The 22438-nt window shown below is 47.5% G+C and overlaps 1 protein-coding gene across 1 annotated transcript; it reads left to right on the top strand.

The window, feature by feature from the left end:
• Positions 1–1512: 1512 nt before the first annotated feature.
• Positions 1513–19410, top strand: CXCL12 (C-X-C motif chemokine ligand 12). Its single transcript, XM_056494796.1, has 5 exons — positions 1513–1956; positions 6660–6777; positions 9983–10069; positions 13611–13708; positions 15442–19410. The coding sequence occupies exons 1-5, from the start codon at positions 1896–1898 to the stop codon at positions 15471–15473; spliced, it is 396 nt and encodes a 131-aa protein (XP_056350771.1). The 5' UTR covers positions 1513–1895; the 3' UTR covers positions 15474–19410.
• The last annotated feature ends 3028 nt before the right edge of the window (positions 19411–22438 follow it).

Genomic DNA, 22438 nt, shown 5'->3' with positions numbered 1-22438 from the left:
CTCTAAGTGTGGTGTAGACATGACAGTGTCTGCTAAGTGCAGGGTGGATGTCCTCGTGTGCCAGTGGGGGGACAGCAGCACTCCTAGCAGCGTCTGCAGTTAGGATGAGCTTCTCCATCCCTGCAGATTGTCACAGCTGTCACGGCAGCAGTAGCCAGGCTCACAGCACTGGTTGCAGTTTTTGGTCCTTTCAGTGCATCAAGTCGTGCATTACTGTGCTACTTCACCTAAAAGAAAGGAGGTGACCTGGAAGCAAGATCAGCCTAAACTAATTCAGTGCTCTTTTGTAAGAAGGGACTAAGAAATACAAATAACTAGATTTAGGGAGTTGGGTGTGTGTCTTTGTCAGGTAGGGATCCTGTTCATCACCAAGCATCACTGCAAGCAATTCCCCTGGCCTTTAGAAACAATCTTTTCTCAGTAAAACAGCTACAGGTTAGCAAGATGCAATGTTTGACTCCTGTGTCCAGCCTCGTGGGTTGTGGCTGAGTGAATTAGCAGTTATCCAGGGTACAAAAAAACCATGCTGGTGCTTTTGGTGGCATCATGAACCTGTCCTTCAAACATCTCCACACAAGGATTAGCTGTACCCACTCGACCCTGCACTGGCCCAGCCAAAGGTGCCTGTTTTAAATGCAGTCGAGGAGTCGAAATTCAATCAAAGCTTTGATGTTTATTTTAAATTTTTAATAGCAACAAACAGGGCCCTGTGGGCTTGGGCTGCAGACAGCAAGGACATGCTTAAGTCAATTACACTTGACAATACTGTAATAGGGAGGGCAAGTGACACCCCTGGGCCTCTGAACCCTGCAGGGCTACCAGGGCTTTCAGCCGAGGTGCCAGAGAGCCCAGTGGCATCTGCAATACAAAGGAAGTGGAATGTTGGCAGCAAATGCACTACTGGGTTGATTAATACAGGGAAGAGGTGGTGTTGAGGGCCAAACACGAAGAGGCAAAAAATGAAAGCCTCTCTCCTGTCTCCCTCTGCCTTTTCTCCCCTCAAATGCCCACATAAATTTCTGGGAAGATGCTTCCCATGAGGTGCTGTAAGCGATGCCCAGGGCGCCAGTGTAAATCTAGATTCTCACCCACGAGAGTGAAGGGGAAGTTTTCTTCTCTCCCCGGACACCTAAGGGATGCATCCCCACCGCTATCCCGGTTCCAGCAGCTCTGGTTCAGGAGCCGCCGCGCCGGGGTGGCACGGTTTGGTGAGGAAACAATTTTTCCCCCTATTGGGGCTGGATGGGGTGGCGGTGATGCGGTCACCGCCGCAGCCCCGAGGCCGGTCCCAGAGCTGGGGGGACAGGCGCTGTGCCTGGGGGGAGGCTGCCGGACTGACGGAGCGAAGCGAGCAGCCCTCGCTCTTTTGGTTTCTTTCCAACCATTTTTTAGCAGAGGAAGGATGTAATAACATGCCACGGGCAATAAATCACAGTCTAGCTACTCCCCCTGCCTCTCCTCCCCCCGCCCCCGGCCCCTCTATAGCGGGAGGGGCGGAGGGGCCGCCAGCAGAGCGCCGCGGCTGCCGGGACGAGCAGAGCAGAGCAGAGCAGAGCAAAGCAGAGGAGAGCAGAACAGAACAGAGCAGGGCAGAGCAGAACAGAGCAGAACAGAACAGAGCAGGGCAGAGCAGAACAGAGCAGAACAGAGCAGAGCAGGGCACAGCAGGGCAGAGCAGAACAGAGCAGAACAGAGCAGGGCAGAGCAGGGCACAGCAGAACAGAGCAGAGCAGGGCACAGCAGAACAGGGCACAGCAGGGCACAGCAGAACAGAGCAGAGCAGGGCACAGCAGAGCAGAGCAGGGCACAGCAGGGCACAGCAGGGCACAGCAGAGCAGGGCAGAGCAGAGCAGCGCAGAGCAGAGCAGCGCCCTCCGCCTCCTGCAGCCGCCAGCATGGACCTCCGCGCCCTGGCAATGCTCGCCCTCGCCCTGGCCGTCATCTCCCTCTCGGAGGGTAAGTGAGCTGCTCGGGAGCCGGCCGGGAGCGATGGTCCCGCGGAAATCCCCGCTCTTGCCCCTCTGCTCGCAGCTACATGGCTCTCCCGGCTCTCCCGGCCGCGGCTCAGCGGTGTCTGGCTGTGCTGAGCTGGAGGCAGGCAGGCTCCCATTCCTCCCTCTCCTCCATCCCTCCCTGGCTTTTTTCAAAGCGCTGGCCAAAGCGGTCCTGTCTGCCAAACTCGCCCCAGATTGAAGTCGTCTGGGGGAAGACTTTCAGCAGCGCTCGGTCTGCAGGGAGGTGGTTTGGCTGCAAAATATGCATATCGACTTTCCCTCTAACAAAAAAACCCCAACCCTAAAAGTTACAAGAAATTAGAAACAGGCGGTTGTTGGGTTCCTCTTGTGTCCCCTGTCGTGATCTATCTTTCCTCAATCAGGGCAGAGCTGAGCCAAGGCGGTCGCTCTGCAGGAATTCAGGGCAGCCCCGGCGCGGTGCAGGGAGAGGTTTCGGTGCTCAGGGAGCTGCGTGTCGCGCCCGGTGACAGCGACAGCTGCCCGCCTTGCTTTGCCAGCTGTGCTCTGTGCAAGCCTCGCGTTCGGACAGCCCCGGAGACAGCGGCACCGCGGTTCTTGCCCCGCATCCCGCAGGGAGCCCTGTGCCCGGGAGCGCGCACGGCGCGGGGCAGCCGCTCCCCCCGCGGTTCTCCCGCAGCCTCTGGCATCCTCCGGGCGCTCCTCGGGCGGCTGGCACAGGTTTGCCATCTCTCGGCCCCTCGTCGAAACTCCTCTGGCTGGGTTCTAAACCTCCGCTCCCGTTCTGTTCTCTCATTCCTGGGTGTTCCCCACACAGGGAGGCAGAGGATGCCCTCCGCTGCCCTCCTTGTTTAGCCTGACAGAGTTAATTTTCCGCCAAAGTTTCCCCGCTGCCTCTCCGCACAGCCCCGTCCCGCCGGAGCACGGAGCCGGCACTGCCCTGGCGAGGCTCCAGCATCCCGGGCAGGTGGGCTCCGGTCCCCGCCGCCTTCCCCGTGTCCGCGGGCTGGGGAGCGAGAGCGGCAGGTGGCGAAGGCAGAGCCGGGGACAGGGGTGGCGGTGCCGGCTCCAGCCCCTGGCCGCCAGCGCCGCCAGCTCCGGGGCGGCCGGGCCGCCGGTGCCTGGGTACCTGAGCGGGCTCCCCTCGTCTCGGGGGAGAAGGGGCCGGGGCTCAGGGCTCTCCTCCCCCTTGCCTCCCTCTGGCAGCACTTTGCTCAGGGCTGCCCGGCTCGGTTCGCCCCCAGCGCCGCTGCTCTCCTCTGCTGGCAGCAGGATTTTATGTCGGGATAAGCGTGTGGGGACCTGGCTACCTGAGGAAGGAAAAGGCTCTCAAGGGCTGGAGAGAAACTAGTGTAAGGAAGTTAAGAGCGGAGGTTTTTGCCTAATTTGCATGTCATGTAGTGCTCAGCCCTGATCCAGAGGGCTCGCAGGGTGCCGTGTGCTGGGGGGCAGGTGAGATCTGAATTCTTCTTAGTTACCTGGTAAAGCTGTGTCTGTCCGTCAGTTTCCAGGGAAATTTAGCTGTCCTGCACTAAAAAAGGTATCAACCATCTCCTGATAATGACAAATGGCTCGGCTGAGCAGAAGTAAAATGATGCTTCAATCATTTGTTTTGTCTGTTCATGTCTAGCCTGCTTGGATATAGCTTCCCTCTTTATTCAAGCACCCAGAGCATCCTAGTCCATGCAGTAAGTTATTGATAACTTTGCAGCAGAACTGCCAACTCACTCCTCCCTTACTGTCGGTGTGGGTAAAGAGAAGCAGATCCCTGTGGTGTGGAATGGGTGTTGTCTGGCACTGACAAGTGGCCCTCTGTGAGAGCAATTTGTGTGTGCTTTGTCTCTAGAGAGAATTTGTCAGCAAAAGTAGGTGTTCAGAGCCAACAAAACTCGGCTTGAGTTAGAAAACAATAAAACTATTTATTATTTTTAAAATTCCAAAACACAAAACACTCAGACCCTTTCAAACTCTTCTAGTCTTGGCCACTTTTGTCTAAGTAAAATTAGGCTGAAGGAATGACAGAGATGTCAAACTAGCATCTGGTTGTTCTGTGACTTTGGCTCTATTCATCCATTTTAACCAAATGTGCCAGACAGATAAAGGTCTCAAAAGCTTCGTGTGCCATCAGTTATAGGTTTTCATGTAATAAGGCAATTAACAGATGATACTAATTTGCTGTACTGAGAGAATGGCTTCAGCTTGTGCTCAGTGTTTGATAGACGTCAGAGAACTCACAGTACAAATTGGTAGATTAATTAACCAGCTCTAATGTGCATGCAACAATATGATTTAGATTTTGAAAGGAGATAAGGAATGTGTTTGTCAGCCTCAGGGTAAGACCAGAAATGTTCTCTTCCTAAGTTATGGCCTCCAAATGGCCCCTTCCCTTTCCTACTTTTGGAATATAGGGGTTCATGTGTTGGAAGATGCCACACACACCAGTTTGCCCTGGTTTTGAGCCTTGTTGTGGCACAGTGGGACAAGGGGCAGTGGCAGGAGTTACTGACTCTGTTGGTGGCACAGAGCTGGTCCTGTGGGTGCCTGTGCTGCCACTCCCTGGCCCTCAGTGCCTGCTCTGATCACCAAGGGAGGCACACAGAAATACCAAAGGGATTCTTGTGCTGGGAGGGGGTTTGCCATTCCACTTCACATTGGGGTGACAGAACACTGGATACTGGGGCTTCCCCTCTTCCTTGTGTGCTAGATGTGTTTTCTTGGGCAGGAATTTTGGGACATGTTTAGTCATGGTTAAACTTTCCCTACTTCTGATTTCGAATGGTATGGGATTGAAAATCCCTCCTCGAGTCTGAGAGAGGACAGGATTGCATTATCAAATCGTGGATCTGAACAGTTCATCTCTTGCATGTTGTTTAAGTTAAAGCTGGCTTAAACTCAGTTGGGACAAACTTGCAGAGACGCTATCACTGCAGCTGTGCTGAGTGTTGTTGTATGGATGTATCCAGTTTCAGCCTCCCTTTCCAATACAAACTCACACATGTGTAGCTATCAGGCACAGATTTGCAGTGGGAAATCCTGGTGCCTTCCTCACTCCTTTCCACATTAGCACTAGCCAGTCTAATCCATGTTCTCGAGGCTCACCCTGCAGCTCTCCTTCCTCCTCCCTCTGCAGATTAACTCATAGATGGAACCACTGTTAGGAGTGCCAGAAAACTGATAGAAAAGTCCTTTGATTTTTTCAATTTATAGTCCAGATCCTGGTGTGAATCAGGAGAAGCTCTACTCCCACTGACTAATTCCTCTCCTGTGGGATCTGATTCTGGCTCATCTCTTGATAGAGACACTGGGACAAAAGGGGGTTCCCTCTCCAGGACACGACAATTTCATCCTCTTGTCTGTGGTTATGTGTGCTAGAGACAGGCATCGGTAAATGTGCAATATATGTAGATCTGCTGCACTTGAAAACCTGTCTCTCTTCTCACCTTCCTAGACAGCTGTTTAGGAATTTCAAGCCCTTCCCTGCTCTTTATCTCCTCATTTGCCTTTAAAGGGAACTGGGTTTGGATGCTGCAAGTATTCCTGTGTGGCTAAGCAAACAGGATGGCAGATTGCCATATGGGATCTCAAGCCCTGTCAGATATGGATCTGACCATCTACAGCATGAGCCAGATTTTAAGGGTTAGGTGTACGCATTTAATTCCTCCCAGGGGCTGAAAACTGCTCCGCTGGGAAATTCTTTAAAATCTTAGGCTTCTCTTAGACTTTTAGGCAAGGTTTCTGTGCTTGTATTTTAATGTGCATGGATCTTTCAAACTTGCACTTCGAGTGAAGACCTTATTTAGGTGCACTTGATTGCCAGTAATTTAGTTGTCCCATAGAGAAATCGGGTAGCAGAGGCTGTGGTGGGCGCCAGGCTGCTTTTCTCAGTCCTGCATGCATATACATGGCAGATTTTTAGCCTGGGGGGCTAAACTTAATTCTGTCCCTGATGGCAGTGACAGAACTCTCATCCAGTCTGTGGCCCCTGAATAGTGTATTGGGTATGCCCTGGCTGGTAAGTGTCTCCTCGATTGCCTTACTCGAGCCGCAGGCTGGAAATTCAAGAGACTCCCGAGAGTTCTTTGAGAGACCGCCGGGATCCCGCACCTCCTTGTGCGGGCACCTCTGCTGGAGCCAGGGTGGGGAAAGGTCAGCTGGGCCCTGGGAACCCTGCGAAAACAGAGCTTTTCTGCAGCCACTAAGTCCCCTGTGAAAAGCCTGCACCTGAGCCGAGCCGTTTTGATCTGAACTCCTTGGAATTCATCGCTTTCTTCTGGCTACCTTCTAATTTGGCCTCGGGTCAAAATCGTTTGAGTAGAACAACACCGAGGACAAGTGCCCCCTCTTTTGGCCTTTATCTTGTCTAATTACCAGGAGCATCCCTGGACAATGGAGCGGCTCCTTATTCTAATCTCTTCCATTTTACTTATCTCCATTTTCTCTCCCTCTTCTTTTGTCTTCCAAAATCCCACGCACCCGTATTGAAAGGCTGGGCAGTGAGCTGAAGGGATTGTGCTCGGAGCTGTGGGCAAATGCTCTCCCAAAGCTACAGCTTTCCTGCTGCCTTTTTTTTTTTTTTTTTTTTTCACCTACATATTTGGAGGGCGCTTCTTTTTGCTTCTTTGGGTGTGTCTGTGCTGCTGAGCGGGAGCAAGAGGTAACGTGTCCTTTCCTCCCTTTGTCCCGCAGAGAAACCCGTCAGCCTGACTTACCGATGTCCCTGTCGATTCTACGAGAGCAACGTGGCAAGAGCCAATATTAAGCACCTCAAAATCCTCTCCACACCCAACTGCTCACTTCAGATTGTGTAAGTTCTCTGGCTCTTTTCAGCCGGGTGCCAAAAAGAAGGGTCGCAGAGCTGTGCCTGCTCTGCTGGTTGGATTTCATTCTGCCTCATGCATGGCTCCCAGTTCATCCCTTCACCCTGTGTCAGACAGCTCACCCTGCTTTGCCCCACGCAGGAGCCCAGCTGCTTGTTTCCCAGCTGTGTTCTCTGTGATCTCCCATTGCAGTGGGATCCCATGCTCCCCGTGGGAATGTGAGCAGGAATGTCAGACAGGACTTTGGATGTGGAGCTTCACACCTTGGGGTAAAAACTTGGTAGCAGTCTGAGTCTTCCAACGAGTCTTCTCCACAGAGTGGAGCCAAAGGAATTCCTGTATTCCATGTATCCCTCACAGGAAGTACAGACCCTAATTTAGGGATGCTTGCCAGGCAGGGACTGACTGACTAAATTGTAGCAGAACAGAACCATGGGTTCCCAATGGAAAATAACCTCTTTTTGTTTGCTGGAAAAGCAACCCTCCTTTTCATAAAATATTGTGATTTTGTTTGTTTGTCTTTGTGTATTTGTGTGTATGTTTTAGGAAGGTCTTTTTTGTTCACTTCTTCATGGGTAACCTCCTCCCAAAATTCAAAATCTTCTGAAGAAAAAAACCCCAGCTTTCCTCTTTTCATTCCAAGGGAACCTTAATACTCTCAGCTTCTAAGAGGGTGTCAGGGACTAGATTTGGTTTCTGTGCAGTGATCCCATTACTGGTTCTTTCACCCACGTGTTGAGCCCTTCCTCTTGCACCTCAGATGCTGTAAAAATCAATTTTTGTCATCCAAAACATTTTTACACTCAGAAAACTGTCGTGGTTTCACAAGATTGCTCAGGAATGTATGTATCCATTCATGAGCCACTTTTTATTAGTATGGTTGTTTTCTACTCCTTGAGACCACTATATATCATACACATTTTATCATGCACTTCTTCCTTAGGATTTGGTGGAGGACAGTTAGAAAAATGTAAGCCTCAGCTGAGAAATAATTTCCTTTCAGAAAAATGGCAAAACCAGCTGTGACTAACTCCAATCTCTACCTATAAACAATTTTGGCAGCAAGCAAGCAGTAGTGCATGGATTTGTGCTCTGGGACTGTCAGTGATGTCATGAGAATCCCAGTGCTAAGGCTTTTTAGAGGATTTGGAATTTTTTGGAGAAAATGACAGCTTTTAAGACAGGATAGATTATATATTTCTCTCTTAATTAACATAGGATTATAGTAATTAGAGATAAATAAGAGCATGAAGTGCAAAAACAGAAACATCTCACATTCTTGCCCATTCCTGATCCAAATGTATTTGTCTGTGGCACACAGAACATATGAACCTATAGTTCACCCTCTTTTTGTTGCTTTCACAAGTAAGTTACTTAAAACATCCCTCCAAATACTCTTGAAACATGACTTAAAAGTAGGTCTTTATCAAAACTGGAGATGAAATCAATCAAAACTAACACATGAATTTCTCATTGTGATTAATTTTAAGCATTAAACAATGAAGGTGTAGATAAACCAAAAGCTGCCATTTTCAGGAATAGAGAATTTTAAGTGAAACATACAGTTGCTAGAAGATACTTTGTGGGTTTTGCTGTTTGTTTGTTTTGCAGAAGTGTATTTTCCTTTTTGGTTATGGGGAGTTGTACCTGAACAAAAAGCCTAAGAGCAGGCTTTTGTCTTTTATTCTATTGGAAATCATCTCTCCAACTCCAGTGGACTCCTGTCAATGTCTACTTCCATAAAGTCCACACCAAATTCCTTGCTTTTCAGTACAGGGAAATGAGCATTTTTAGCAAGTAGACACCTTAAACCAGTCCAGGTTAAACACTCCATACAACTTCCTATGTCTCTTCCTTGCACAAGGAGCTGACAGGCTCAGAAAAGGATGTCTGAAGAGATGAGTGTCTCAGTATTAGGTGAGAGGCAATATTAGGTGAGAGGAATTGTGCTGAGTGTGGCTGGAGACTGGTTATGTGTGCTTTTGCTTCTGTACCCTGTGAGGTCAGCTCAAGAATTCCCAGGCATCAGCAAATCCATTCTTGCACTCTCTTGGTATCACTTAACTGGAAATGCTCCAGCTTGGCACTGCTGTAAGGGAAATATGAATTAGGCCCATTCATCTCTTTACAGGCAGAGGGGCTGCAGGACAGATCCTTGATGTGTTTATGTTACAACTGTGCTGTTGCATAACTGCAGCCCAAGGAGCCCTTTTGACCTGTTATTTCTTACACCATCGTTTTATATTCTGCAGATTTCATTTTATAAAGGGAGGGACATTATGGCTTCCATCCAGCAAATGTTTAAACAAGTACTGAACTTATTTGTATGGGCACTTGCATCAAATTGCTGCTCTCTGCACTTTCCCAAGGCAGCCTGTTGAGGGGAATTTTGGAGCAGCTGGGGCAGGGGCAGGGTGCTGCAGGGAATGTGGGAGATAACAGCTCTTGAGAGGTCCTGAGATCCCTGGAGGGTGAGACCTGTTGATGAAAAGCTATTTGTCCTGTTTCTGAATGAAAGATTCAGATAGCCCAAATGTCAAATTCACAGGGAATTCAAATTAGCTAAAAAGTTTTGCTGTTGGAAGGTCAGCTTGGACATCCAGGAGAAAGCCCTCAGGAGGTTTCTGCCTTTGTTTCCAATGCTGAGTGAATACATGAGGGGAAACTTGCCTCTGGCACTGTGGCACTTTCAGTTCTCTTCCTCCCTGCAAACTGTTAATTCTGTCCTGTATAAAACAAAGCTAACAAGTGACCACTCCCTTTCTTTCAGAACATCTGGGAGGTGTCTGTCCTCAAAACATGTGAAACTTCATTTTGGGGTTGAAACTAAAAGCTATTCTTAATCAATTCCTTGCAAAAATTACCTGTATTTACCATGTCAGTATTTCCAAATGAAATCTTTCTGTTGTTGGCACTGAATTAATTCACAGTCCAGGTATGAATTGGAAGCCTTAGATTCAAATTCTGTGTCTGTTCTCACATAATTCCCAATGCAGACCACAAGGGCCTGTCGAAGGAGACAGATGGTTTCCAAACCAGAGATATTTATAATAGGTGGGAGAAATAACCCATCCTCCTCATGGGTTAACCAAGAGCAGCACTGGCACCAAGGAAATAAGGCACAGGGCTGGGGGTGGGTGTGGGCTGAGGAGCTGGAGCACCAGACTCACTCTGACTTTTCTCCTTTGGCAGTGCAAGGCTCAAGAGCAACAGCAAGCAAGTGTGCATTGATCCCAAGTTAAAGTGGATCCAGGAATATCTGGAGAAAGCTTTAAACAAGTAAGGCAAGAGACAAATGGACTAAACAGCTAACATCCTGAGTTATTAAAGGGTAGAATATTAAGGGCTGGCTTTTACCATGTGGACAATCGTGGAATCAGATATTGTTTCAAAGAAGGGTTTGGAGTTGACCTAATTTGTATTAAAACAACAGTTTCTAATATATCCTAGATGTTAAACTAAGAATTTTGCCAGGGTTTGAGGCAAAAGTTATACTAATGAGTGTGTTCTGGGGTCCTGAACTCATCCTCTTTTAAAAAAGAAAGCTGTTCTCCCAAGGAAAATTCCTCCTCTATGCCCTTTCTTCCCAACCAAACTACAATTACTTCAGAATCTGTATTGTTCCAGTGTCTTTGGAGCCCCTTCTCTATGTTACACTGGGTGTCTGCTTGCACAGGCAGCTGAGGCCGAGGGATTCTTGGTGCTAAAAATTGTTTCTCTGCTGCCAGTGTGGAATGCTGTTAATATTGGCCAAGGCACTATGAGCTACCATGAATAATCCTTTCCCACAACACCAGGGGAAAACCAGCCAAACTTGGCAAATTTGGACTTTTAAAATCTACTTTACTCCCCTTGAAAATGGTTGATGGTGTCTACTTTGAGGTGGGGCTCAGCCCATCTCAGTTCAATTTTCTGCTGGAAAGAGCAGCACAGAGCACATTTTTGTGCTGAACTGCAGGGGAGGGCTCCAGCCTGCCAGCACTGAAGGATGGTACAACCAAATGATGGTACAAAGCATTCCCAGAGCCCTGGGCTGTGGCTGATGCAGCAGCAGCATTTTGGCCAGCTAGCCTACCTGTGCACTCAGCATCCTGCCACCCTTGGCACCTCATTCCACCCACAGTAACTGCTCTGTAACCCTGCTGAATCCATCCCCTGCAGCTGTAGGGTGAAGGCAGGGCTGGAATCCAATCACTGCAAAAACAATCTATTTCTGGGGAAGGTTTGGCCCCAGGGCAGATGTGAGGTGCAGGTACCTAAATGCTCTCCACTGTTTGCTTTGTAAATGCATCTGCCAAACAAGGGGCAGAGCTAAAAAAAGAGAAAAAAAATCTTTGTCCCCTTGTGTTCCTACAATAAGCAAGGGGTGAAATGCCACCAGAAGCAGAGAGAGATTCCTCCATGTGTCCCTTTTGGGGCCAAGAGTGAGGAGCAAGAAGGAAGGGAGCCAGCTAACAAAGTCAATGAGATTCCAGCCCTGACAGCTCCTCCCATCTCATCTGATGCTCAGTGCCTTCTTTGCTGCCAGCACTCAGCTCTTTTGTCCTTTGGACAAATTCTCTGCAGAGGTAATCCAGGTCAATGCTGCCAGAATGGCTGTGACTGAACCTAAGAGCAGAATGTGGCCCATGCTGAATATCCTAGGGACTGAGCTGCTTGGTTTTACAACCTGGGAAAATCCTCAAGCTCCTGCTTAAGTTTCTGTTTGCTATCATCCCCAACCTGAAACTTAGGAGGCATTTTATAAATCTGCAGGGTTGGGCAAATATGATTATGTGCCTGTCTGACTTAAGGGAGCAACTCAGCTGGAACATGTTCTGCTCTCAGTACCACTAGTGAAGATCTGAGACCAGCTCTACTGAAACCAGTCATTCTGCCTGATCTCCAGACAGATTCTGGGTTTTGTTTACCCAATGCTAATACAGATTAGCAATTCTGCCAATTTGATGGATTCATCCTGGTTTACATTAAGTAAGAGAGAATTTGCTCCCAGCTCTATGAAATAAGATGACAGAAAGCATATATCTCCATCACCTAATCCTGTAATCATGGCATTGTGTTCATTTTCCAACTAGTAATGCTAGCACCAGTGGCATTTTCATGCTCCACAGACAGTCAGGGTTCTGTCTGTAGCATTTTCACAAGGCATGTTTTTGATATATTTTAGTGCACAGCTTTGACTTCTTCAGTGAAATGTACTTTGGAATATATTTATAGTGCATCAAACAATTCATATATTTGAATTGGAGCCATATGAATGTTGGTAGTTTAAAACACGGATATCCCACTAAACTACTAACAGCTTGTAAAATGAATCTATATAGATCTATAAATGTTAATGTAGCTATCAGTTTCAATCAGCCATATATTATATTTTTTCACTTGTACCGAAATTGTATGAAATGTGACATTACCCTATATGCACTAGCAATAAAATGGCTAATTGTTTCATGTTATGAAAACCCAATTGTACATGGGAATTTATTTTTCTGGAATAAAATCAATACGTTTTGTAGAAAGGGCTCTTGTAATTGCTTAAGTAGGATCCAAACTGTGAAGACATCTTAATCTATACCAGTACTTCAATATGAGAATATCTTCAGTGTTATAATCTGCAGCTAAGGGCAAGGAAAAGTTCTTAAAGTAGTTAAATATGAAACCAGAAATGGTTTTTACTAGGGAATTATTTTGCTCACTAATTCTGCTTAGCATTTATTATTGCTTCACATTCATCACATCTCCATGTAATATACACATGAGACATCAGCAAAACACATCCAGGCTGTCAGGAATCCAAATTCCTTAACTGGCTTTAAAAATCATTGTGCAGCTGCTGTGGCCAACATCATTCAACATCCATCCATTTTATAGGCATGGGGAAAACCAGTCCTTTCTTGAAATAGCTAACAAAAAATCCTCAATCACTTCTGCACAGTCCCAGCCATCATTTACAGTACATTGCCTCCCTTTCCCTCCTTCCTTTGTACAAGGATGTGCAAAATCAGGCCTTAACAGAGTTAACAGAGCCCATCTTGTCCCCTGTCATGGTAACACAGTTAACTTCAGAGCTTCCCTCCTCCAAGATGCCAGAGTCCTTCAAGAGTCCATTATCTCTGTGGTACTGCAGACACACAGGAGAGATTTCATGGATCTGGAGAAGATAACGAAGTCACATGGGAAAAATCTTTCCACTAAGCCAGCTGGGAGAGAGGAAAAATCTGTGAATGTGTAGGGATTGGCTGCTGCTGCCTTCCAAACCTTGGTGTGGCAGCTCTTCCTAATTTCTAACCTAATTTGCAAGTGACAGTGAAATGCAAGATGCCAGGACAACCTACCAGCACTCCACCAAGTGTGTGCTGGGTCAAGACCCACAGGAAAGGGACAATGTGGGTGATTCTCTTTACAGCCTTGTTTTAAGGCACCAAATGCCCACAAACCCCCTCAGAGCAGCCACTGGTTCTTGCTGATATCAGCAGCAATAATGGGTGGGAAGCCAGAAATCAGCTCCCCTCTGCTTCCCAGTTCCCAGGGGGAACTTTTTGGATGGTGAGGGCTCCTGGCTGAGAAATTCTGGAAGGCTTTTGGGGAGGCTTTGACATTTTGGGTAAAAGGGTTGTTCTGACCTCAGAGTTTGCAAATATTCTTCCACCAGGACACTTGTGCTTGTCTGGCATTTCTCTCAGACTGAGGTTATATCAAAGGGGATGTTGCATTTACACCCTGCCAGCAAGATATGAAGGGACCATAGGGTAAATGTGAATGAGGCCTTTGTATGTGGATAATTTATGGCAGTCTTTTTTGTATTTTTCTTTTAATTTAGACCACGTCATCGCACTCATAAAAAAAAGCAACAGAAGAAACGGGGCCCACGCTGCCCTTCCCGTGCAACACCACTAAAGTCTCCAGGGAGAAAGAATGGTAGGAGGCATTAGTTTCTGAGCTGGGACACCTCAGGTTGAAGTCCTTGCTCTTCCCCTGACCATCTTGTGGGACCTTGGGCAAATATATTAGCCTGTCCAGATCTCCATTTCCCCCATATTTGTTATATGGAAGGGAGGATAACATCTCTCCCCTTCCAGCAAAGGAGTATTATACAGATAAAACTCTCAATGCATGGGGAAAGCTTAGCTGCAACAGATGATTTTCCCATTTTACAAATGGGAAAATGGACACACAAAGAGACCAAAATAAACCTGAAACAAAGACAAGGTCAAAACCAGGGTAAAGGTTTGGGAGCCCTATTTATTTTAGCTCCGGTATCAAACTGACAGAGTTAAACTATAACAGCTGTGAATTTGCCACTGGTGTTTTTAATGAGAAATGCAGCACCACGTGGTGACAACATGATATGGTGCATGGGTGACTGGCTGATGCCTCTCCTATGGGAGATGCTAGGCAAGTCCCAGAAAATGTGGTATATGTGATATATGCCAATGCTCTGGATGTCCCAGGGTTTGTTTTTTATAACAAGGGCGGTTTGTCCTGCCTTTTTGCACCAGAAGAAATAGGGTTACTGCTGTGGGATATTGGAAAAGATACCTTCAGAGGAAAAAATTTCCTCGTGGCTTAGTCATTGTCTTTGTGCCTAGATGAGTTTTCTAAGACTACCTTTACTGGGAGTCACAGTGTGTAGCTGTGGTCACTGAGCCTTAGCTGTCCATTGGAAGGGGTGTTTGACAAGCTGTGCTGAGACATCAGTTTGAATGCCTGGTGTTTAGCCTCTGACTCTTGTAACCCAGTCTTGGTGACCTCACCTAGGCTGCAAAAGCCTGACCAGCCTGGAGCAGGAGCAGGGGTCTCTTCAGACACTCCTGGAGCCACCAGCACCAGCTGGCTCCTTGCTCTGAGTGCACCACACACACAGGACACTTGCACTTTGCTGTGATGCCTAACCCACCCTCTCCTGGGCACCATGCTCACACTGAGCATGGGGGGCTCCATTTGTCTGCACCCCAGCTGAGCTCCCTGCCTCAGCCCTTAGGGCTCCCGGGGCTGCTGCCTGCACCTCACCTTCTCTGGGCAGCTGGCACCACAAGCTCTGCCCAGCTCTCACAGCAGGTGAGGTGCCAGGCAGGGAGGCTCAGGGTGGCTCCTGCTCTCCAGCCACCCCACGGTGGGAGCTGAGCAAGGGCAGAGCATGGGCTGCCCTGTAATTCCTGCATCCCCACAGACACCTGGCACTCTCTGGAGCTGCAATCCTTGACCTCCATCAGAGCTGTGGGACAGGAGCAGGCAGAGGAGGCATTCCCAGTGCCACTTGCTCTGTTACTGGGGCTGCTCACAAATGGTGAATCTCTCCTTTCCCTGCTGTATTTTTTGCCGAGTTTCTTTGCCCACGGATAATTCTCTGCTCTGGCTTTTAAGTCCAGAATAAGCTTTCTAGCCAGCCTTCCTCCTGTATTAGTTCTGAACACCTTACTAACTGTGATGAGCACAACCTGCCCAAAATAACACCCATTGCTGGGTTTGCCCTGCTGGGTCCCAGTAGCTCCTTGTGGAGAACTTCTCCCAAAATGTTCAGCAGTTGCTGGTTGGAGGGGCTGCCTTTGGGTTAGTCCAGACACAAATTTGCTGTTTGACTAGGCCTGATAGCAAAGCTTTTGCAACTGAAATAAACCTTAATAGTGTTTCACTTTCTTCTTCATCAACAGGAGGTTCAAGATGTAAGAGGCAAGCATTGTAAGCCGTCTACAGGATTTCTTACTGTAGGACCCAGAGAGCAGATAACCAGTATTAGGGAATGAATACATTTCACTGCTAACATGCAGCACAAAAGCAACGCTTCACGCTTTTCCAAAGGTTTTTTCTTGGTTATTTTTGGTGGTTTGTTTTTTTGTTTTGTTTTGGTTTTTTTTTTTTTTTTTGTTTTTTAGTTTTTTTTCCCCTTGCACAAATTGGCTTGCTTTCACAGTGCTATTTTTATATAGTAAGATGTAACTACTTGAGAAAAATATGATTTTATACAGGTTGGTTTATTACCTAGCACTGGGAGCAGATACCAATTTAAACTAACCCTGTTATTATATAATATTTTATTTTCTTTGTTGTGTAGAGGTCCTGCTTTATTTAACTTTCTTTTGGTTCATGCAAGTCTCCTGGAGTTTTAAACCTAGAAGGACATGAACTGTACAGTGCAATGATGTTGTGTAAGTAGTGGTGGAACTCCTTGCCTCCAGAAGTCATAGAGGCCAAGAACATAGGAAGGCTCAAAAGCATCAGACTGATGACAGTGGACAACATTACCCTGAGTGGCATTTGCAGATATTTTGGGTGAGTGATTAAACTCAGGGCTACAGGGCTAAAGCCCTTCTCTGAAGATCAGAAACCTTGCTGACAGCTGTGAGCAGCTGGATCAATGCACATCTGGCATTGCAAGGTGCTAACACTTGGTTTGTAGTAGCTGTGTGTGTTTGGAGCCACAACACAGTTCTGATGTCACCTGGCATTTCCTATGTTCCTGTGTTTCTGATGAGAAATTTAGCAAAAAAACCCAAAAAGGAATGGGCTATCCAAGCTGTAACCACACAATCATGTTGCAAGTTGCTGGAGGAGTCAGATTCTCTGCCATGCACCAGGGATCTCCTGCCACCCATCCTCAGGAGGTGACTGCAGCTTGCCTGTCTGGCTTTGCACTGAAGGAGGCTGAGATTCCTTCACCAGCTACTGAACAGTCATACCTGCCTGAGGGCAGTCACACCCCTGGTTGCTCTGGAGATACCCAGAAAAGGACATGTGGCCACATCTTGGAGAAGAGAGATGCCTGGGGCGAGAGAGGGGCTGTGCAGTTTGTGGAAGGAGAGGGGTGGAAATGAAGGGCAACAGCCACAGTTCCCCAGCCATCCTGGGTTTGCTGGTGAATAGACAGCCTCTGGAATTCCCTTTGCAAAGCACAGCCTGGGACAGGCACCACTCCTTGCACCAATCCCCTCTCCAAGCCAGAACTTTCTTTCTCCTTATTCCTTCCTGTGTACACAATATCTGCCATATGGTATGGAAAGACACCTGCAGCACTGCAATAATCATGTCATGCTGTGCACTGAGATCTGGGGGGAAGCACATTTGTGCAGCACAATGCTTGTGTTTGTATGTATCTGTGTTTGTATTGTAAACAAAAAATGTTGTATGATTGTCTTTTTTTGAGCTGGTTGATTCAAAAGAAATCTTCCCTCTTCCCTGCAGCCTGTGTCAGGAGCACTGAGAGGGGTGTTTCACACTCCTTTTTGTGGTAGGCATCTTTAGTGCCAAAGAGGCAATTTGGCTATCCAGGGACTGCATTATTTCCATGTGGATTCAGGTTAAAGTCTTGTATTTTCCTTTCTGCAAAACAGGGCTATTGCAGAGAGGCCTTCAGCTGGGAGTACCTCACCTCATTTGCTTCAAAGCAGAAACAAACTGCTGTGCCTAAAATATTTGTGTTTATGATTTTGACATTCCTTCTCTTGTTATCATTACTAGCCTGGTGCTTTAAGTATATTGTGTCTCTGTTTTGAAAGGTCTGGTACCACTGTACTTGATGAGAATGGGAGTTTTGATTTAATATTAGTACAGCAGATGCTCTGCTGGAAGGGGAAAGAAAGAAATTTTATGAGAAAACCAGAGTTTCTTCTATGTTCCCTGGACTATATTTGATATCCTAGGCTCCATTTCCTGTCCAACACATGAACCTGCATTTGCCAGAGGTGAGCATGTGAGTGTCCAAGCCAAGAATGACTGCAGAAAAGGTCACCCAGGGAAGTGCACTCTTCACACATAGCTCCTATCAGAGGACAGCTTGAGGTCTGATTGATTCCCATTGCAGTGAAAGCAGAATTAAACAATCCCCTGATTTAGATTCAGCAGCATGCCTTGCTCATGATGACAGGGCCATGACCCATTTGTTTCCTTGGCACTGTGGTGAGAAGGTGGGTAGGTACAGCTCTGCTGCAGTCCTCATTAGCAGGGAGTGCATGTGGGGTCAGCAGCAGCAGGGCAGGTCCCTGGGAACATGCCAGCCCCACATTACAGCCTGGGCAGGCACAGCTTTGACAGCAGCACTGGGATGGGCAGTGCTGATCACCCTGGCCAAGCCCAGGCACCAGCTCTGGACAGTATAGCAGGGAGTGGAGGCACTGCAGGGAAGGAAAGGGGGCTCCTGTCAGCTTCTCCTCTGGGGGCTGCAGGGGCAGGCTGTGCTAAAGCAAGAGCATTTGTTCCTGGGAGAGATGCACGAGCAGCAGCAGGAGGAACATGCATCCATCCAAGGCAGGGACCATTTACAGCCTGGTGTTGGTCTGGCTGCACTGCAACCCACACAGAGACCTCTGTGCTGGTGATGCTTCACTTCTCCTGTGTCTGAGACCCATCAGGGCTTGGGCTGCTCTCAGGGGCCAGCACTGTGACCCTCCCTCTCCTGGGGAGGGTTGAGCACAGCCTGGATGCAGAGGTGACACAGACCTGGCCAGAGACTTAAGGGAGAACCTTTTAAAAGCTTTCTCTTGCTTTGGACCAAAATTCAGCCCTGAGTGGGAAGCTTTGCTGTTAGCCTGACGTTATTTGGATGATGCACTGGGAGAGCAGCCATGCCCTCTGCAGCAGAGGGACCCATCACTGGGCTGCCCCACTGCACCACAGGTTTGTGCTGCTCATGCCACCACCAGAGCAGGCTGAGAAGCAGCACTGGCAGCATCTCACCTGGGGACAGCACTTGGTTTTCCCTCCTGCCTTCAACTGTTGACCAAAGACAGAGTCAGGGAAAAGGAAGAGTGAGATGGGAGTGGGGTAGGGACCACATGTGAAGAGGAGGGAAAAGAGAGAACACTGAACCATGCTGAAAAAGCAGCTTCCATGAATGTGAAATCATCATGTGGGTATTTTCAACGTGCAGCTGTCAAATCCCAGTTTTAAGAGTAGATGGTATTTATTGCTGTGTCCATTTTTTATTTATATTAGCTTTATTCTTGTATGTATTAATATCTTATCTGAATTCTGCCTGAGGAAGAATGAAATGAAGGGTGACTTTGATGTGTTCTTGATTAAGGTGTTTGAGCAAAGGTGACTGTTTATTTTGCAATGAAAGCTTTTTCCAAGTTAAATATACACATTTTGTTGAAAATGCAGCTCCTATAGAAGTTTTTGTTGCCATTTTCCTTTTATTAGCCTCTAGAAGGTCCTTTTCTCTGGCAACTTGTTTTAAGTGATGTGATTTATAGCAGTCAAGGTTTTTTGTGAACTCACCATCTAAAATTTGATTATTTTTTCTTTATCAACATCCCACCAAGATAATCCTTGTCTGAAAACATGAAACTTTGGTTGCCACAGAGAAGAAAATATGTATCATGATAAAAGGGCTGCATGAACCTCCCATCTTCCATTCCTTAAGAACTCTGTGTTGTCAGAATGTGGTAAATACTGTACTTTATATTTTTATTAAGTAAAAGAAGTATCTTCCCAAATAATGTGAAAAGGGTTTTGTATCTGTGTTCCTGTAAGGCAGCTTTAATGGAGGAGTTATATTATGCTTTTGAAATTACTCCTTTCATAGGAAATTTTGAAAATAAACACTTTTATATTGTTGTAATTTCTCACATAAATGTGTATGCACTTAAAATTTTCTTAATAAAAATGTATATCTGGATAAAGTTTTTGCTTGATTTCTTTTTTTTTCCTCCTCACAAATGAACAGCTACAATCCCCACTCAGAAAAACCAAGGATGCCTCCATGTATCCCCAATGGCCAGACTGCAGGGAATCTGAGGTAAAGGGCCCATGGGTCTGGCAGGGAGCAGCACATTAGCAGATTGGAATGTGCCATCTTCAAAAGGAAACCCTTAATCATTTGCTTCCAAAACAGAAACCCAATTTTTTTTTTTTTTTTTTTTTTTTTACTATTTTCTTTCCCAAATTTGTTGTCTCCTGCAGCAGTTTGGCTTCAATGGGACAGAGCTGTGAGTGGTTTTGTTCCAGCAGCAGAGGTGCCATCACATCTGTGCTGAGGAGGGGATGAAGGCTTCTCTGAGAAGCATGAGGGGGAAGAGGGGATGCATTTGACAAAAGAGCAGATGTGGACAGCACTGTCCTTGGAGCTGCTTTTCCCAGGGCACAGCAGGGTCTGTATTCAGTTGGGAGATGAAAAAACTTTTCTAGAGGCTTGTAGAGCTGACCTGAGGACCTGCAGGTGTCATCCTAACTTGGATGAGGTTGTAGGGAAAGTGCTGTGGGTTTCAAAACCACGAGTTGAAAACTGGTCTTGGGCCAGTGCATGTCCCTATCTACAAGTTCTCAAGGCAGGGGATACTTTTCTGAGGTCCCCTGCCCTGCTCAACATGCCAGTCCTCTGCAGACCCACTGCAGCGCAGGGGAACCCCAGCTCTGGCTGGAGCACAGCTCAGGGACAGGTGAACACAGCAGTGAAACTGTGCCTGAGCTTCCTCAAACTCCTTCAGTAATAAATATTTCTTGGCCTAATTGATGCAAGGCAGAAGGCAAGCAAAAAAGGGACAAAGGAAACTCAGATGACTGATGTCCCCCTTGAAAATCCATCAATTATTTGCTAAGAGATTTATGAAAAACTGGCAGGTAATTGTGAGTGCAGATGGTCAGTGAGAGATTCCCAGGCCACTGGGAAACACATTGGAAGTAATTAGCTACAGAATTACACATTAATATTAAGCATAGGCCCCATGTTTGTGCAGCACTTTGCTGTGCCTTTAATCAGCTCTTTTCTCTCAAATGTGAAAGTTTTGGTTCTTTCTTCCTCAGCAAAGCATCCCAGCAATGTGTCTGCCAAGGAGCTGGGGCTGAGCCCACCTCATTAGCACATCTGGCTCTCCTCACAGGCAGCTCTCCAGCATTAGCAAGCTGAAGGGAATCAGCTGCATTCATGGTCTCAGCCATCCTGACACTGATTATGGCTGGATGGATGAGGCCCTGGCATGGTACAGGTCAGAGGACAGCATGGTAAATGCCTCTGCTCTCTAGGACCTCTGAGGATGTTACCCCTGAGGGTGTTACCTTGGATGCTACATGATAAGGGTCACTCCCAGCTTCTAGTGAGCATTTCCCTATTTTATAAAGCTACTTGCTCTCAAGCTGTCCCAAGAGTCTTTCAGACAAAACAAATGTGTAGCTTTTAGACTAGCAAAGGCAAAATGAAAAAACAAAAACAAAACCCCCAAGGTCTAGAAGCTGAAGCCAGAGAAATTCAAACTGAAACCAGATTTTTAAGTGTGGAATTGATTAGCCTTTGGAACACATTCCCCAAGAGAGGGGGAAGGAAAGCCCTGATCCTTCCTGTGCCTTCCTAGCAGGGCTGAAGGCCATTGTGGTGTCAGCCATACATACCTTGCTGGGCTCTCAGGGACAGGGGGTGAAGATCCCTTGCCTCTGTTACCAGCAGGGTCAGACACAAGGAGCTGAAGATCCCTCTGGCCTCAGGAATCTGTATGCAGAGAGCCCCAGCTCCAGGGCAGCATTCCTCAGCCTGTTATTAACAACACCTGCATATCATCAGCCATCCCAGCTCCTGGGACCAGGGCTGAGGATGGCTCCAGCTTTGCACAGGAGGCAGATTTGGGGTCAGAGGATTCTGTTTCTGGTCATGAGGGTTGCCCTCCAGCTGCAGGGGCAGAGGCATGGCAGTGAGAAGAGTCTGCAGTCCTGTCCTGGGTCTGTGCACCCCCAATTTTAGGAGGAGATATTTGCTTACATAGGTGCCCTCTGCATCACACTGCTCACACTGGTGATCTTGTAGGAATTCCATGAGTTTCTGTCTTTGTCCTTTTTGCCTCTTACCTTTATTTGTCTTTCATTCTCTCCTCTGGCTCTTCTGGGAACCTTCTCTTTCCTCTCAAATCCAGTTTTCCCAGCTGAAGGGAAAAACCTTGGTGATTTAAAGCCATTCTCAGCGTCTTCCTCCTGCTTTCTCATCATTGTTGGTGCTCCCTGGCTAGGGCCAGCCATCCATTTCCAATTCCTTAAAGATGTGTAAGGACATTTCCATTCTGTCCTTTGCAGTCACTGGTCAGAGCAGGACCCAGGGTCCTTTTGGAGAGGAGCTGCATGACTGCTGTGTGTCCTTTATGCTCCTGGGCTCATTCCCAGCTGTGAAGTCCAATCTGTCTTCCCTGCCTGCACCAGCAACACCCTTTGGCTCATCAGCACATCCTGGGCTCACACAGCTCCCAGCTCCTCCTTCTACAGCCAGCCATCCCTGTCAGGGGCTGCCAAGGAGAAATGGTGACCTGTGACTGCAGCTTGCCTCTGCCAGCACACAGACCAAGCCTGGACAGCCTGGCTTTGGGAGCTGGCAGAGCCAGGCTGCTTCAGGCTCCCAGCAGACCAAGGCAGACCACCACGGCTGCAGCAGAAGGCGAAGTCTAGCCCAGTCTGCTGAGAGGTGCAAGAGCACAACCCAAGAACAGAAGGACAGGGGTTTCAAATGCTGCTGCAGCTCACTGAAATCTCCAAAATGTGTGTGATTCTTCCACCCCAAAGTTCCCCAATCAGTCCCAGCTGCCTGGCGTGCTGTGTGATTTACTGCGAGATTTTGGCTGTGCGGGAACAAGTCTGTACGTTGCCTGTAAAAGAGCAAATCTGAAGAAAGGACTTTCTGGCTGTGGTTCAGAGTGTGTAACAAAACCCAGATAGCCAAGTCCTTCCAGGCAGCACCAC

The sequence above is a fragment of the Oenanthe melanoleuca genome, chromosome 6 (genome assembly GCF_029582105.1).
Source record: "Oenanthe melanoleuca isolate GR-GAL-2019-014 chromosome 6, OMel1.0, whole genome shotgun sequence".
In the NCBI taxonomy this organism is placed as follows: Eukaryota; Metazoa; Chordata; class Aves; order Passeriformes; family Muscicapidae; genus Oenanthe; species Oenanthe melanoleuca.
This window is presented reverse-complemented; position numbering and strand designations above follow the sequence as displayed.